Source organism: Narcine bancroftii, chromosome 5, assembly GCF_036971445.1.
Source record: "Narcine bancroftii isolate sNarBan1 chromosome 5, sNarBan1.hap1, whole genome shotgun sequence".
Classification (NCBI taxonomy): Eukaryota; Metazoa; Chordata; class Chondrichthyes; order Torpediniformes; family Narcinidae; genus Narcine; species Narcine bancroftii.
In genome coordinates, this window is record NC_091473.1 from 176,256,465 (window position 1) to 176,270,949 (window position 14,485).

Sequence of the window (14,485 nt, forward strand, 5' to 3'; positions counted from 1 at the left end):
CAATTTGCCAATTGTAGCAACAGGTCAAGGGCAGATGCCATCTCATTGGCTCTACACAAAGCCCTGGAACATCTGGACAGCAAAGATGAATACATCAGGATGATTTTTATTTTCTACAGTTTGGCTTTTAACGCTATCATCTCCTCAAATTTGATCAGCAACATCCAAGACCTGGGCCTCAATACTCCACAACATAATTGGATCCTGGATTTCCTCACCTCCAGACCATAATTGGCAAGAGCATCTCCTCTACAATCTGCATCAATACCAGGGCACCACAGGGCTGCGTACTTACCCTCCTCCCCACCTCTACTTCCTATACCCCGATGACTATGTGGCTCAATATGTCAACAACATTTGCAAATTTGCTGACGATACCCATGGTAATGGGTAAGGGGCAATGAGTCAGCATTCAGAAGGGAGACTGAAAAATTGGGTGACTGGTGCACCAACAACAACCTCACACTCAAATCACCAAAACTAAGGAGCTGAATATGGATTTCAGGAAGGGAAAACCAGAGATGTATGATCCAGTGATCATTGGGGGAATTAGAGATGGAGAGGGTGAGAAATTTTAAATTCTTCAAAGTCACCATCTCAGAGAATCTTTCCTGGACCCAACACACTAATGACATCATGAAGAAAGCACATCAGCGCCTCTACTTCCTCAGGAGTAGGCGGAGGTTCAGCATAACATATGAAACACTGGCAAGTTTCTACTGATGTGTGGTGAAAGTATGCTGATTGGATAAATCACGTTCTGGTATGGGGACACCACCATTATGAAATGCTGACCTCCATCATTATAAAATGCTCAAGCATCTGGAGATGGAACACATTAAAGCACATTCCAGAGATGCTAGACCCATTTAAACTCACCTATAGAGGCAACTGTTCCACAGACAATGCTATTGCCTGTCCCTTCACTCCATCCTGAAACACCTCTCTGTAACTGGATTTTCTAACGGAATGACCACAGTCTGTCCGGTTTGGTAGCAGAATATCAAGCACCGTCACGTTGAGCACTGGCGCATCTCAGGGCTGTGTGCTCAGCCCACTCCTGTTCACACTACTGACCAACAACTGTGTCACTAGATCTAGCTCCACCAGTGTCATCAAGTTTGCCAATAAGACAACAGTCGTTGGCCTCATCAGCAACAACGATGAGTCGCACTACAGAGAAGAGATGGAAAACCTAGTGAAATGGTGCGAGTCTAACAACCTGAGTCTCAACATGGAAAAGATGAAAGAGATGATCGTGGACTTCAGGAGGACGAGGATCGCCCACCTTTCACTACACATCAACAACTCTGTAGTAGACAGAGTGGAGACCATCAAGTTCCTTGGATTTCCTTAACGTGACCTAACGTGGACATCTCCTCTCTTGTCAGGAAGGCACAACAGCGACTGCACTTCCTCAGAAGACTGAGGCAGGCAAGGCCACCATCACGTCAAACTTCTACAAAAGCTCTATCAATAGCATCTCTGCCGGTTGCATCATAGAGAACTAGAGTTGCTGCAGATAAATGGATCAGCGGTCAATCCACAAGACCAGAAAAATAGCAGAGAGGATCAACGGAGTCTCCCTCCCCCATCAACATGATCTACCAGGTTCGTTGTCTGAAGAGGGCGTGCAAAAATCACTGAGGCCCTCTTCCACCCTGAACACGGTGTCTTTCAGCTGCTCCCATTGGGGAAGAGATACAGGAGTATCAAAGCCAGCACCACCAAGCTGAGAAACAGCTTCTTCCCAAGGGCAGCAAGAATGCTGAACAACCAAATGAACTGCTTATGCTAACCATCCGAGACTCGTATTTGTATATTTTTGTATATATGAATACTTGTCCTGCATATACACTGTTTGTCTGTCTGTGTATGATGTCTGGCTACGTGACTGCATGTTTTGCATCAAGGACCAGAAAACATTGTTTTGTCAGGTTGTATGTGTGCAATCACATGACAGTAAACTTGACTTGACCAATACCCCTCAATATAAAACCCTCCAAATGATAGTGGACACAGCCCAGGACATCACAGGCAAAACCCTCCCCACCATTGAGAACATCTACAGGGAATGCTGCCGTCAGAGAGCAGCAGCAATCATCAAGGATCCACACCACCCAGCACAAGCCCTGTTCTCACTGCTGCCATCAGGAAAGAGGTATAGGTTCCACAAGACTCACACCACCAGGTTCAGGAACAGCTGCTACCCCTCCACCATCAGACTCCTCAATGACAAACTCAATCAGACACTCATTTAAGGACTCTTACTTTTGCATGTCATTGATATTTTTCCTCTCTGTATTGCTCAGTTTGTTTACCTCTCTTTATTTGTTCAGATATCTTCGTGAATACAGTTTTTGTACTATTGATAAGTAGTAATTCTGCCTCGTCCACAGGATAAAGAATCTAAGGGTTGTATGTATGGAAAATAAACTCAACTTTGATTACAAGCAGCTCAGGACAAAAACTGAAAAAAATTAAATGCAAACAATAATCTCAGAATTATTACCCAAGCCACATGCAGATTGCCTGAGAGTCAATAAGATTAGAGAAGTACATGTGTGACTCAAAGATTGGTGTAGGCGTAAAACACATCCCAATGCATGGGCACTGGTACCTATACGAGGAAAAGAGAGTCATTTTAAGGGGAGGTGCATTTGAACCAATTTGGGACCAATATCCCAGTGAGCTACATAACTGGAATCACAGACAGGGCTTTAAATGATTGAGGGGTGGGGGTGAGGAGGGGGAAAAAAAAGAGATCGAGTTACAGAATGGTCAATAAATCAAAAAGGTATAATAATGATCATGAGTTTATTGGGATGCACATTGTAAAATGGATACGTGCTGTGAAATTGGTCTTTGCTGCAGCCAAATAGGTACTTTGTATAAAAAAAACACAATATTATACACAAAATGAAACAGAGATAATAAATACCAAAATTAGAATAATTATATTCAGTTAGAATACTGGAAAAGAAAAAATGGCCTTACAAAAGTGCAGACAACCCTGTGTGGGGTCAGTGCAGTGAGAGAGGAGTGAAGGAATGATTGAAAATCTAAGTGGGACAGAAAGGAATGGAAAATATAAATAAACAATAGCAAGCAGTAAAAAAAAACTGGAATCTGGCTCAGTAATGATTGGAAAAAGGCAATGCTCAAGGTTTTTAATCTGAATGCATACAACATTTAAACCAAGATAAGCAAGTTGACAGCATAAATAGAAATAAATGAGGCTGATTTATGGAGACATGGTTGCAGGGAGATCAGGCCTGGAAACAATATTCTAGATACATCAATCTTCCAAAAGAATGCACAAAAAGGTAGAGATGGGGTGAAGCTTTTATAAATGGAAGGTACCATGCAGTGATCAGAAATGATATAGGTGCAAAAGATTGAGGCGTGGAATCAGTTTCGGCAGAAATAAGGAATAACAGGGAAAGCAAACACTGATGGGATTCTCTTTGCCCCCAGTTTTGCCTTGAGGTAACACAGAAACCCAATTAGAGAAATAATGAAAGCATCCAGGGTGAATGTAATCATCATGAGTGAATTTCATCTGTATATCAATTGACCAATCATAGAATTATAGAAAATAGGTGCAGAAGGCCATTCAGCCCTTCAAGCCTACATCACCATTCATCACAAGAACAGCTGACCTTTCAACCTCAGTACCCTATTCCTATTTTCTCTCCATGCTCCTTGATCCCTTGCCAATAGGGCCACATCTATCTCCCTTTGGATCTGTTCGACAAACTGGCTTCAGTAACTTTCTGTGGAAGGGAGTTCCACAACTTCTTCTCACAGGGAAGAAGTTAGAAATTAGGTAGACAGTTCTGTGGGTAGTGAAGGAGGGTTACCCTATCAAAAATACCTTCAGGATGAAATACAAGGTTCAGACCATGCATGCCTTTTTAAAGTAAACATTACAAGGTTCTATATATCACTAAAGCCATAAAGTAGCAGTATCATTCTTGATAAACTGGACAATATTTATCTCTCAACCAACATGCACTGATTGCTGTCATGAATTTCATTCAAATTGGCTACTAAATTTCCGATGTTACAAAGGAAACTACACAGGGTGTTGACCTGAAACATGGGCTGACCATTTCTACCCACAGATGTTATATGATCCTTTGACTTCCTCCAGCAGCTCAATGTTTTCTACACAATCATTTCATTAGCTTCAAAGTCCTTTTGGAATCTTGAGGTAAGAAAAAAAATCCCTTATCCCTTTTCACTATCAAACCCATAGACAAGAGTGGCCACTGTTGTGGTTTGATGCACTGACCTCTACCTTCCTGAGGCCAGACAACAGCTCTCAATACATCTCCCCACGAAAGAACATCAAGCCACCGTCTGCAACACTATCTCTAACCTCATCACCTCTGGTCACCACCCTCCCACAGCCTCCAACCTCATGTTTCCCATCCCCGCACTGCCCAGTTCTACCTCCTACCCAAGATTCACAAACCCAATTATTCAGGTAGGCCCAATGTTTCCACGTGCTACTCCCCCACTGAACTAGTATCATCTGACTTCGCCTCCATTTTTTTCCCTCCCCTGCTGCAGTCGCTCCCATCTACATCCTTGAGACCTCACATGCCCTTCATCTCTTCAATGACTTCCATTTCCCTGAACTTGACCACCTCTTTTCACTTTGGACATCCAATCTCTTTACACCTCCATCCTCCACACAGGTCTTAAAGGCCGTTGTTTCTTTCTTGTCAAGAGACACCTTCCACAACCACCCTCCTCTGCCTGGCAGATCTTGTTCTCACCCTTAATACCTTCTCCTTTGACCCATCCCACTTTCTCCAAATCAAAAGAGTAACCATGGGTACCCATATGGGTCCCAACTATGCCTGTCTGCTTGTGGAGCAATCCATGGTGGCAGCCTACAGAGGCAAGGCCCCTCAAATCTTCCTCCACAACATTGATGACTACATTGGTGCTGCCTCATGCACCTGTGATAAGCTCATCAACTTCATTTACTATTCTGTCAACATCTACCCCAACCTCAAATTCACCTGGTCCATCTCCGGCAACACTCTCCCCTTTCTTGATCTCTCTGTCTCCATCTCAGGAGACAAGTTTTCCTCAGACTTTTTTTTTTAAATAAGTCTACCAACTCCCACAACTACCTCAACTACACTTCTTCACACCCAGACCCCGACAAGAATCTATTCCTTTGTCTCAATTTCTCTGTCTCTGGCGTATCTATCGCCAAGCTGAGATCTTCCAGTTCGTTCATCAGAAATATCTTCCTTGTTGCAAAAAAAAAGTGGTTTCTGCACCACCACCAACTCAGCTCTTGCCCACATCTCCTCCACTTCCTGCTCATCTGCCCTCTCTGCTCCCAGACACAACAAAAACAGGATTCAACAAACTGGCCCCTCACCTATTACCCGACCAACCTCCGCATCCAACACATTATCCTCTGTAATTTCCGCCACCTCCAATTCAATATCCCACCACCAGACACATCTTCCCCTCTCCGCCTTCTGTAGGGATCACTCCCTCCGTGACTCCCTCGTTCACTCATTCCTTCCCAGTAATCGTACCCTTGGCACCTTTCCCCAGCTGCCACAGGAAGTGTCACACTTGTGCCCACACTTTGGCCCCTCACCACAATTCAGGGGCCCAAACAGTCCAAACACTTCATTTGTGTATCCACAGGAGTTACCAAATGCAGCGAGTGCTCGCATTGTGGAGACTGGATGCATACTAGGAGATCACTTCATGGAACCCCTTCGCTCTGTTCGCATCAGTGACCGGGATCTCTCAATGGCCAACCATTTCACTTCTATGCCACACATCCACGTTGACATGCCTATCCATGGCTTCATGTACTGTGAAACCAAGACTCCCTGGAAATTGGAGGGGGAACGCCTAATTTTCCGTCTGTGCACTCCAATGGGATGGCATTAACATCATTTTTTCCAGTTTCCGCTAGCCGTTCTCCCTCCCTTCCCATTTCCTCTGCTTTCCTCCCTCAGATTCCCCACCTCATTTCCTCTCCTTTTACAGAGCCATCCCCCCTACCCCTGTTTGCTGGTACGCTCTTATTCTCTCATCCACCTATTACCCCCTGCCTGTGGGACTGTGCTCCTCTTCCTCCACCCCCACCATTCTGCTCAGGCACCTGCCTACATTTTGCTTACACCTTGATGAATGGCTCGAGCTGAAACATTGGCCACATGTTTGCTGGGAGGGTCATAGATTCATGAGGATAGAAAGGAAATATGTGCACCCTTGCGGTTATTAGTTACTGACAGTTGCAAGTACAGCAGGATTAGATGTCACAGTGATGCAATCCTCTGCACCACCACACCCACCCAACTCTATAAAAACAGCACTGTGGCATTCATGGTGAAGGCTGTGTAACCAACAGCAGGTTGAGCACTCAAGGTGGCAGGGCCAGATGATGTACCCGCTTAGATACTGAAGGACTGCACAGACCAGCTGACGTTTGACCTGCTGAGTTTCTCCAGCTTTCCGTTTTCACTTATCTTTTTTTAAAAAATGCTCTCTTCAAACAACATTTTTAAATTTTGGCATCTCATGAAATGCCCAGGTTCCCCTAGAAATAAAAGAACCCTTCGCATTGGCACTTACCTCCTTACCCACTTGTTCCAGCAAGGCTTTCTTATCGGTGGATTTAAAGGACTGGAGAGTATTAGTGTTGTACAGAGTTCCCAAAACAGGGCAACATCGAGGTGAAGCCTTGGCATTACTAAGAGAAAATGAAAAACATTTTTTTAAGCAAAATTCCACATTGCACCAACTGTATGTGTAGGGTACAAGTGGTCTGGATTGAATGGTCCTTACAAAACCTGCAGATCATTAAGCAGCCTGACCTGAAAAATGTCATGAATTTTGCTTCGAGAGTATGCAGTATTGTTTATTATATGCTCAAAAGTTTGCAAGTGATTGTTCACTAAAAGCAGAATCCCTGCCAGCTAAGTTCAACTCAGTGTCACATGAAGCGCAATCCTCTCATTGATTCTGGATGGCAGGGCAAGTACGGTTGCTGGGAGGGTCATAGTTTCATGACGATAGAAAGGAAATATGTGCACCCTTGCGGTTATTAGTTACTGACAGTTGCAAGTACAGCAGGATTAGATGTCACAGTGATGCAATCCTCTGCACCACCACACCCACCCAACTCTATAAAAACAGCACTGTGGCATTCATGGTGAAGGCTGTGTAACCTACAGCAGGATGTGCACTCAAGGTGGCAGGGCCAGACGATGTACCCGATTAGATACTGAAGGACTGCACAGACCAGCTGACGGAGATCTTTACAGAGATCTTCCATGCATCACTCCAGTAGTCCATTGTCACTACGGGCTTCAAGACAGCTTCCATTATCCTGGTGACCGTAACAGGCCTCATTGACCATCACCCTATGGCAATGACCACCAACATTATGAAATGAATCGAGCGTCTGGTGATGGAATGCATCAAAGCACATCTCCTAGAGACAATGGATCCATTTCAATTTAGCTACTGATGGAACTATTCCACTGGTGATGCTATAGCCTGGACCCTCCACTCCGTCCTGACCCACCTGAAGAACAGACTGCTGCTCATCAACTTCTGCTCGGCGTTTAATACAATCATTCCCCAAAGGCTGATGGAGAAACTGTCCTCCCTGGGACTCAACACCCCACTCTGGAACTGGATCCTGAACTTCCAAATGAAAAGACCGCAGTCTGTCTGGGTTGGCAGCAGAACATTGAGCACCGCCACTCTGAGCACTGGTGCACCTCAAGGCTGTGTGGTCAGCTGGTTCTTGTTCAAGCTACTGACCCACAACTGCAACATCAGATCCAACTCCAACAGTGTCATCAAATTTGCAGATGACACAACAGTAGTTGGCCTCATCAGCATCAACAATGAGTCGCACTGCAGAGGTGGAAAATCTCATGAAATGGTGCGAGAGTAATAGCCTAAGTCAATGGGGACAAGAAAAAGGAGATGATTGTGGGCATCAAGAGGACCAGGAATGACCACCTCCACTGCACATTAATAGCTCGGTAGTGGAGAGAGTGGAGGGCACCATGTTCCTCAGAGTCTACTTAAGAAGTGCTGGACATAAAACTTCTCACTGATCAGGAAGGCTTAACAGCAGCTGCACTCCCTGGGGAGACCGAGGTGGGCAAGGCCCACGGCCACCATCCTGTCAACTTGATTAGGAAGGCTTAACAGCAGCTGCACTCCCTGGGGAGACCGAGGTGGGCAAGGCCCACGGCCACCATCCTGTCAACTTTACATAGGAGCTCTATCAAGATGACCCTGGCTGGCTGCATGAGTGTGGCATGATTCCTGTAGAGCATGGGTGGCCAAACTACAGCCCCCAGGCCAACTGAGGCCCATTGCCCAATTATAAGTGGCCCAGAAGGAATTTTAAAAATAAAATGGACGATGACCCGATAGTGCGATGCAATGTAAATTGCACTTCTTAGTTTCAAACACTAGATGTCACTGCCATTTTGAACAACTACTAGGCTGACCATTGAAATATTACTCATCAGTGAAAACATTTACCTCAGTATTTTTTTAAAGCGCGCAGACTCAGGGGAGAGGAGGGGGAGGGAGCCGAGGTGGTTGGAGTCCCGGATTTAAATACAGCGCGCAGACTCAGTCATTTACCTCAGTAAAGAAATTCTTTTTACTTCAGCTGATTAAACATGGCAGAGCCAAAATGTTGGAAAGCAGCGAGGAAGTGCCGAAAATTTCAGACACGGTGGGAAAATGAATACTTTTTCATAGAAGTCAAGGGGAAGTGTAATAGCCCATCTTTAACAGCCTCTCTACAGATTTACACATTGCACCATGATCATTAAGGGGGGGGGGGGCGGGTGGACACTGGACACTGTATTCACTGAGAGTTGTGGAGGAATGTTGCAGACGGCCTTGTCCCTTTCTTGATCTTTTCTCCTGTTCTTATTTTGCACCCAGCCTTTTATTTTACACTGCTTTTTGAATGAGAATTTTAAGTATTATTATGTTCATTTAAGAGCAGCTGATACAGAAATGCCTACTGTAATATGTGAGCACATCAATAAACAACTGTAATGTCAACAGTTAAACTGTTTTGATGATGCAGGGGGTTTTGTGGTGTAAAAACACTGTTTTACCTGTGGTGTAACTGGCTAAAAACTGCTGGGCTCAACCTGTGACTCCTATTTTTCAGTGTGGTCCAGTGTGTGTTTGGACAACCCTGCTATAGAGCACGAGATCGGAGGTCAATCCACAAGACCAGCAGAAAAAAATCACTGGGGACTCCTTCCCTCCCCATTAAAGTGATAGACTGAGATGATTTTTGAGCAGGGCTTGGAAAATCTTTGAGGGCCCCCTACTACCCTGCACACAGCTATGTCAGCTACACCCTTTGGGAAAGAGATACAGGAATATCAGAGCCAGAACTGCTGGGCTGAAGAAAAGCTTCTTCCCATGGGCAGTGAGACTGCTGAATATACTGCTCTTCAATCCCTCTGAGATTCTACTATTTTTGAACATTATTTTAATGTTTATGTATGTACTGCATATGCATCATTTGTCTGTATGTGTGCTTTCATGTCTTTGCACTGAGGACTAGAGAATGCCATTTTGTCGAGTTATACTGTATGTTGGATAATAATAAACTTGAACTCAAGTTGTACCGAAGAGGCAAAAACATCTTTAAGGAGAGGAGAATAAATTGCTAAACATGAAGTTTTTAAATTTACAATTTTGGCTCTGATTTCTCCAAAAGCAGAAATCAAAGTACCAAGTCCTGACCTGAAACGTTGGCTAACTGGTTCTACTAGATGATGCCTGACCTGCTGTGTTTTTCCAGCATTTGTGTATTTCCATTACAATAACGTTTCTTTCTTCTTTCTTTGGCTTGGCTTCGCGGACGAAGATTTATGGAGGGGTACGTCCACGTCTGCTGCAGGCTCGTTGGTGACTGACAAGTCCGATGCGGGACAGGCAGGCATGGTTGCAGCGGATGCAAGGGAAAATTGGTTGGTTGGTGTTGGGTTTTTCCTCCTTTATCTTTTGTCAGTGAGGTGGGCCCACCCCACAATAACGTTTATTGTCTTATAAATTACACAAAGTTACTTGTGCAGCAAAAATTCTTATTTGCTGAAGTAGTTTGTATATGAAAAAATGATAATAAATAAAAAGATGAAAAGTAAATCATGGAAGTCTCAAGACACCGCGGTGGAAGTAAAAACACCAAATACTGGAGAAACTCCGCAGGTCAAACAGTGCCCTTTATGTAGCAAAGATAAAGATACATAACTAATGTTTCGGGCTTGAGCCCTTCATCAAGGAGAGTATTTTTACATTGGATTCACTCCAATTACCAAATCAGGCTGTGCTGCCAACTAGTCAATATATTTTCCACAGTCCACATGTGTAGGTTTGATAGAGTATTTGATGACATGCCAAATCTCCACAGACTTCCTCATGTTTGCCTTGGTGTGCTGATACATGAATTCCCAGGAACATGTTGACTCTGACCCTCTCCACCTCTGCCGATGTGGACAGGTCAGTGGTCCCTCCATCTCTCCTTCCTACAATCAACTATAAGCTCCTTGGCCTTGATGATGAAAGCAAGATAACATGACGTTTTTAATTTACAATTGTGGTCCCGACACCACCCAACCAGATTCTCGATCCGCATCTTGTATTCTGACTCATCGTTTCCAGTTATTCAACCAACAATCGCGGCAGCTATTGAAAATTTATAGATTGCGTTGGAGTTGAACTTGACGATTCAGTCATGAGTGTACAAGGAATAGAGCAGGGATCTCAGCAAGCAGCCTTGTGGTGCTTGGGTTGATGGTCACCGAGTAAATGGTACAATAAGATTTTTTTTTAAATCACAAAGTACAATTCAGAAAAGCAAAAGGAAAACTGAATTGAAGATTGAAATGTATTGATTTAATACAACAATGAATTGCTTAAATTACATGGACAGGCAGCCAGCCCAAAAAATCCAGACATAACCAAATCCCACAATGCACTGGTGTCACTGTCACCATCAGAGGGGGTGAAACCAAAATGAGTGTCTATTAAAGTTTCTGCAGTGTTTCAGCAGAAATGTATTTTTTAATATAAAAATATCTCTGCAGTTAGTCCTAACAATTTTTTTTAAAATTCATCAGCCCACCTTATATTTATCACTATACCTACAAGGCTAAAACTCAATGCTAATTTACTGCTGGAACCTTCTAATGTACTCCAGTCAGAGCTGTGATTATTACCCAATTACAATGTTGCTTTGAATCACATGATTTCGTCTGCACGCACTATAAGCTTGCGCTGTTGTTTTCATTGCTGCTGGTGTTTTTATAGTCACTGTTTTTGTCAAATTTTCTGGTGTTTTAGCAACAATATTGTGGTAATTAGTATTTGGGAATAACTTTTTTGAGAATAAAGTAGCAATGAAAAGAAACTGTGTAAATATAAATACATTCAGGCTGTGCGTATGATACTATAATTTAAAGGTGCAATTTTAATTTTGCTCATTGTTTATCTCACTATTATTGCCATTACATTCAGTGATAAACGGGAATCATGATTTGCGAGTAGCATCAAAACAAAAAACATTATTAAGGATTCTGTCCGGTCTGGTAAGGGAGGGGGTCCATGGCAAGGGTGGGAGGGATAAAAGGGGTGTGACCCCATGAGTTACCGCAGTGACACCAACCCCAGTGGCACCACTGCCACAATGATAAGTTAAACCATTTCTCTTTGGCAATTTGATTTCGAGACCATAGTTGCACTGCGGGGGGAGCAAAACCTAGGATTATTTCTACTAAATAGGTTCCCTGGAATAAACTGGCTCAAATTAAAACAATGTACTTTCTTCAGTCTTTAACTGGACAAAACAAAAATAACATACAATTGGAAATCTACGACGATCCATGTGTGATTAAGCTCAAAGCAACTGTTTTGATCATGACACATTTTAATTCCTCAAATTCCAGATCCTTCCAATTATTTGTGTGCATTTCAATCTTATACAACACATAAAAAGACTAAAAGTAGATCTCCAAATCTTAACGTGCATGATCCCCAGACCAAGAAAACATATTTGTTGGTCTCAAACTAATGATAGGTCAGTGACTCCTGATCAGTGAAAATGAAAACTCAGCACATTTGTGTTTGGATGGGGATGAGAATTTCAATGGAACAATTTGAATAAAGGGGAATATAACTGAGCTTGACATTTTGTTCCAAATAATATTACTGGTATTTTCTGTCAGCGATAGTGACGTCTATTGTAAACAAAGTTGCATCTGTCATGGCACTGTTCATCCTGAGAACAAAAATGTTTACATCAGTGTCCTGTGCTGAATATCTCAATACAAATTGTTGCTTTAATCATTTCCACTTTTTAAGTGGCCACATTATGCACATTTTATAATCTCTTCTTCTTGGCTTGGCTTCGCGGACGAAGACTTACGGAGGGGGTAAATGTCCACGTCAGCTGCAGGCTCGTTTGTGGCTGACAAGTCCGATGCGGGACCCCATTAACTAACAATAAAATATGACAGTATTTTGCCAGCTTGATAGAATAACAGGAACTGTAGACTATGCAAAATTTAATAACCAGCACTGAACAGGAATCACTGCAGTAACTAATGGACCAAGACATTTAGCAATTTTAAATTATCCCATGTTATCAGTGGCACTTCAATAAGAATTTGCCTTCAACAACACAGCTCTTGTTCTCTACCCCTTCCCCTCAGGGCATTTATAACTAAGTTTGTACAATTGAGAATACCAGACTGAACATCAGCCACATTTGTGGAGAATCCTCAATCCAGGTTCTGAGGTCCCATCAGCAGTTGACTCCCTTGCGGAATGAAGGACTCAGACTTTTCTTCAGTCAATTCTCTTTATTTGATACGCAGGCCTGTGGGATGTCCTTGAGGATCAAGGCGTTTCCCAAACACGCAAATGCACGGATTTAAATTCTTCAACACTATCTGACATTAACCAATCTCAAAACAGTCACCTCCTAGGCAGCAAGCATGATCCCATCAGCATTATGCAATGCAATGTCCGTCTGCATGATGCACCATAATGTGCACCAAGCCCACAGATGTGTCTCCTTCCATTCAGGTAATTTTTTTTTACAGTTTTGATTCCTCCAAATCACATGATTCCAGAGAGAAACAAGACTGTTGGAAATTATCAGCCAGGATGTTGGCAACACACATTCCAGTGCTTCTAAACAAGACTGTTGGAAGTTATCAGCCAGGATGTTGGCAACACACATTCCAGTGCCTCTAGTTCTGCTTGGCCAGGGCTAATGGAATTTCAGCTTGGCTGGGTTGTCAGGGAACACACTCAAAATGCCCTGACACATACTGTCTTTAGTTATCTGCAAATGTCCCAGCATAAGCATTAACCAAGTTGTATTTATGTTTTAATATTTGATTAATGAATTAATGTGCTAACATGTTTGATATACTAACCAAATACCAATCCAAACTAGAAAGACCCTTACTTCTACACATGCCTGGTTACTAACAGTGATGTTTCAATTCCAATGACCTCAGGTTTATGAACAATAACTGCTTGTAGTCGGATTTAATTCAACCAAAGCCGAATCAGCGTGGGGATCATATACATTTGTGCCCTGGAATCGTGAATCACAGGCCCATAAACAGCTGCAGGTCCGAGATGTTTCATGGAAGACGAAGTAGAGCGATTAAAAGAACGAAATGCCTTTACGACCGTTTGCAAAATACCTAAAGTACAATTACTCACACGTCAAACGCACTGAACTCCAAAGTTAGTCGAGTTGGCAGTCCGGCTGGATCACCTTTCGAATAAGAAAATACAGTTTAATTCTAGTGGTTTTTTTTAATTTGCAGGATGGTGTTTTACACCAGAGATTAAAACTTCAGTATAGAGCCGGCTGTGAACCTGGTACCATTGTAGTAATATCCCCTGATGTTGCGGGGACTCTCGTCCAGCTTGTAATCGTTCAGCTTTCTCCGGGTGAGTTCATGCCAGAACCCGACGTCCAAAGCGCTGCCAAAGGGCGCAAACTGCAGCTCCATTCTGAGCTCCACTTCCGCGCTGCCGGCGGGCGCACCTCTACGACGTCACCGCGCCTCGGCGCGGCCAGATGGCGTCACTGGGAAAGCGCCCCATTCCCGGCAGGGAAGAGGACGGCGGCGCATGCATGGTGTTGGTGGGGGTGTGGGGCGGGAATGGGGTGTGGTGTGTGTGAGGTTGTTGGGTGTGGGGAGAGGATGGGGTATGTGGGGAGAGGATGGGGTATGTGGGGAGAGGATGGGGTATGTGGGGAGAGGATGGGGTATGTGGGGAGAGGATGGGGTATGTGGGGAGAGGATGGGGTATGTGGGGGATGGGGTGTGAGGGGTGGGTGGGGAGGGGATGGGGTGTGGGGTTGTGAGTGGGTGGGGATGGGGTGTGAGGGGGTGGGGAGGGGATGGGG

The 14,485-nt window shown here is 43.8% G+C and overlaps 1 protein-coding gene across 5 annotated transcripts in view; it reads right to left on the reverse strand.

The window, feature by feature from the left end:
* Positions 1-14,120, reverse strand: part of atg7 (ATG7 autophagy related 7 homolog (S. cerevisiae)) — a 226,296-nt gene extending 212,176 nt beyond the window's left edge. For 3 of the 5 annotated variants that reach the window (XM_069939867.1, XM_069939868.1, XM_069939866.1), the window contains exons 1-3: positions 13,955-14,120; positions 13,789-13,843; positions 6,625-6,742 (exon numbers count right to left, since the gene is read on the reverse strand). In XM_069939867.1, the coding sequence (XP_069795968.1) occupies positions 6,625-6,742; positions 13,789-13,843; positions 13,955-14,084 (303 nt within the window). In that variant the 5' untranslated portion in view covers positions 14,085-14,120. Of the gene's footprint in view, positions 1-6,624; positions 6,743-7,579; positions 7,818-13,788; positions 13,844-13,947 lie in introns of those variants that run through there. The other 2 variants (XM_069939869.1, XM_069939870.1) reach the window with 2 other exon arrangements.
* Between the last annotated feature and the right edge of the window lie 365 nt (positions 14,121-14,485).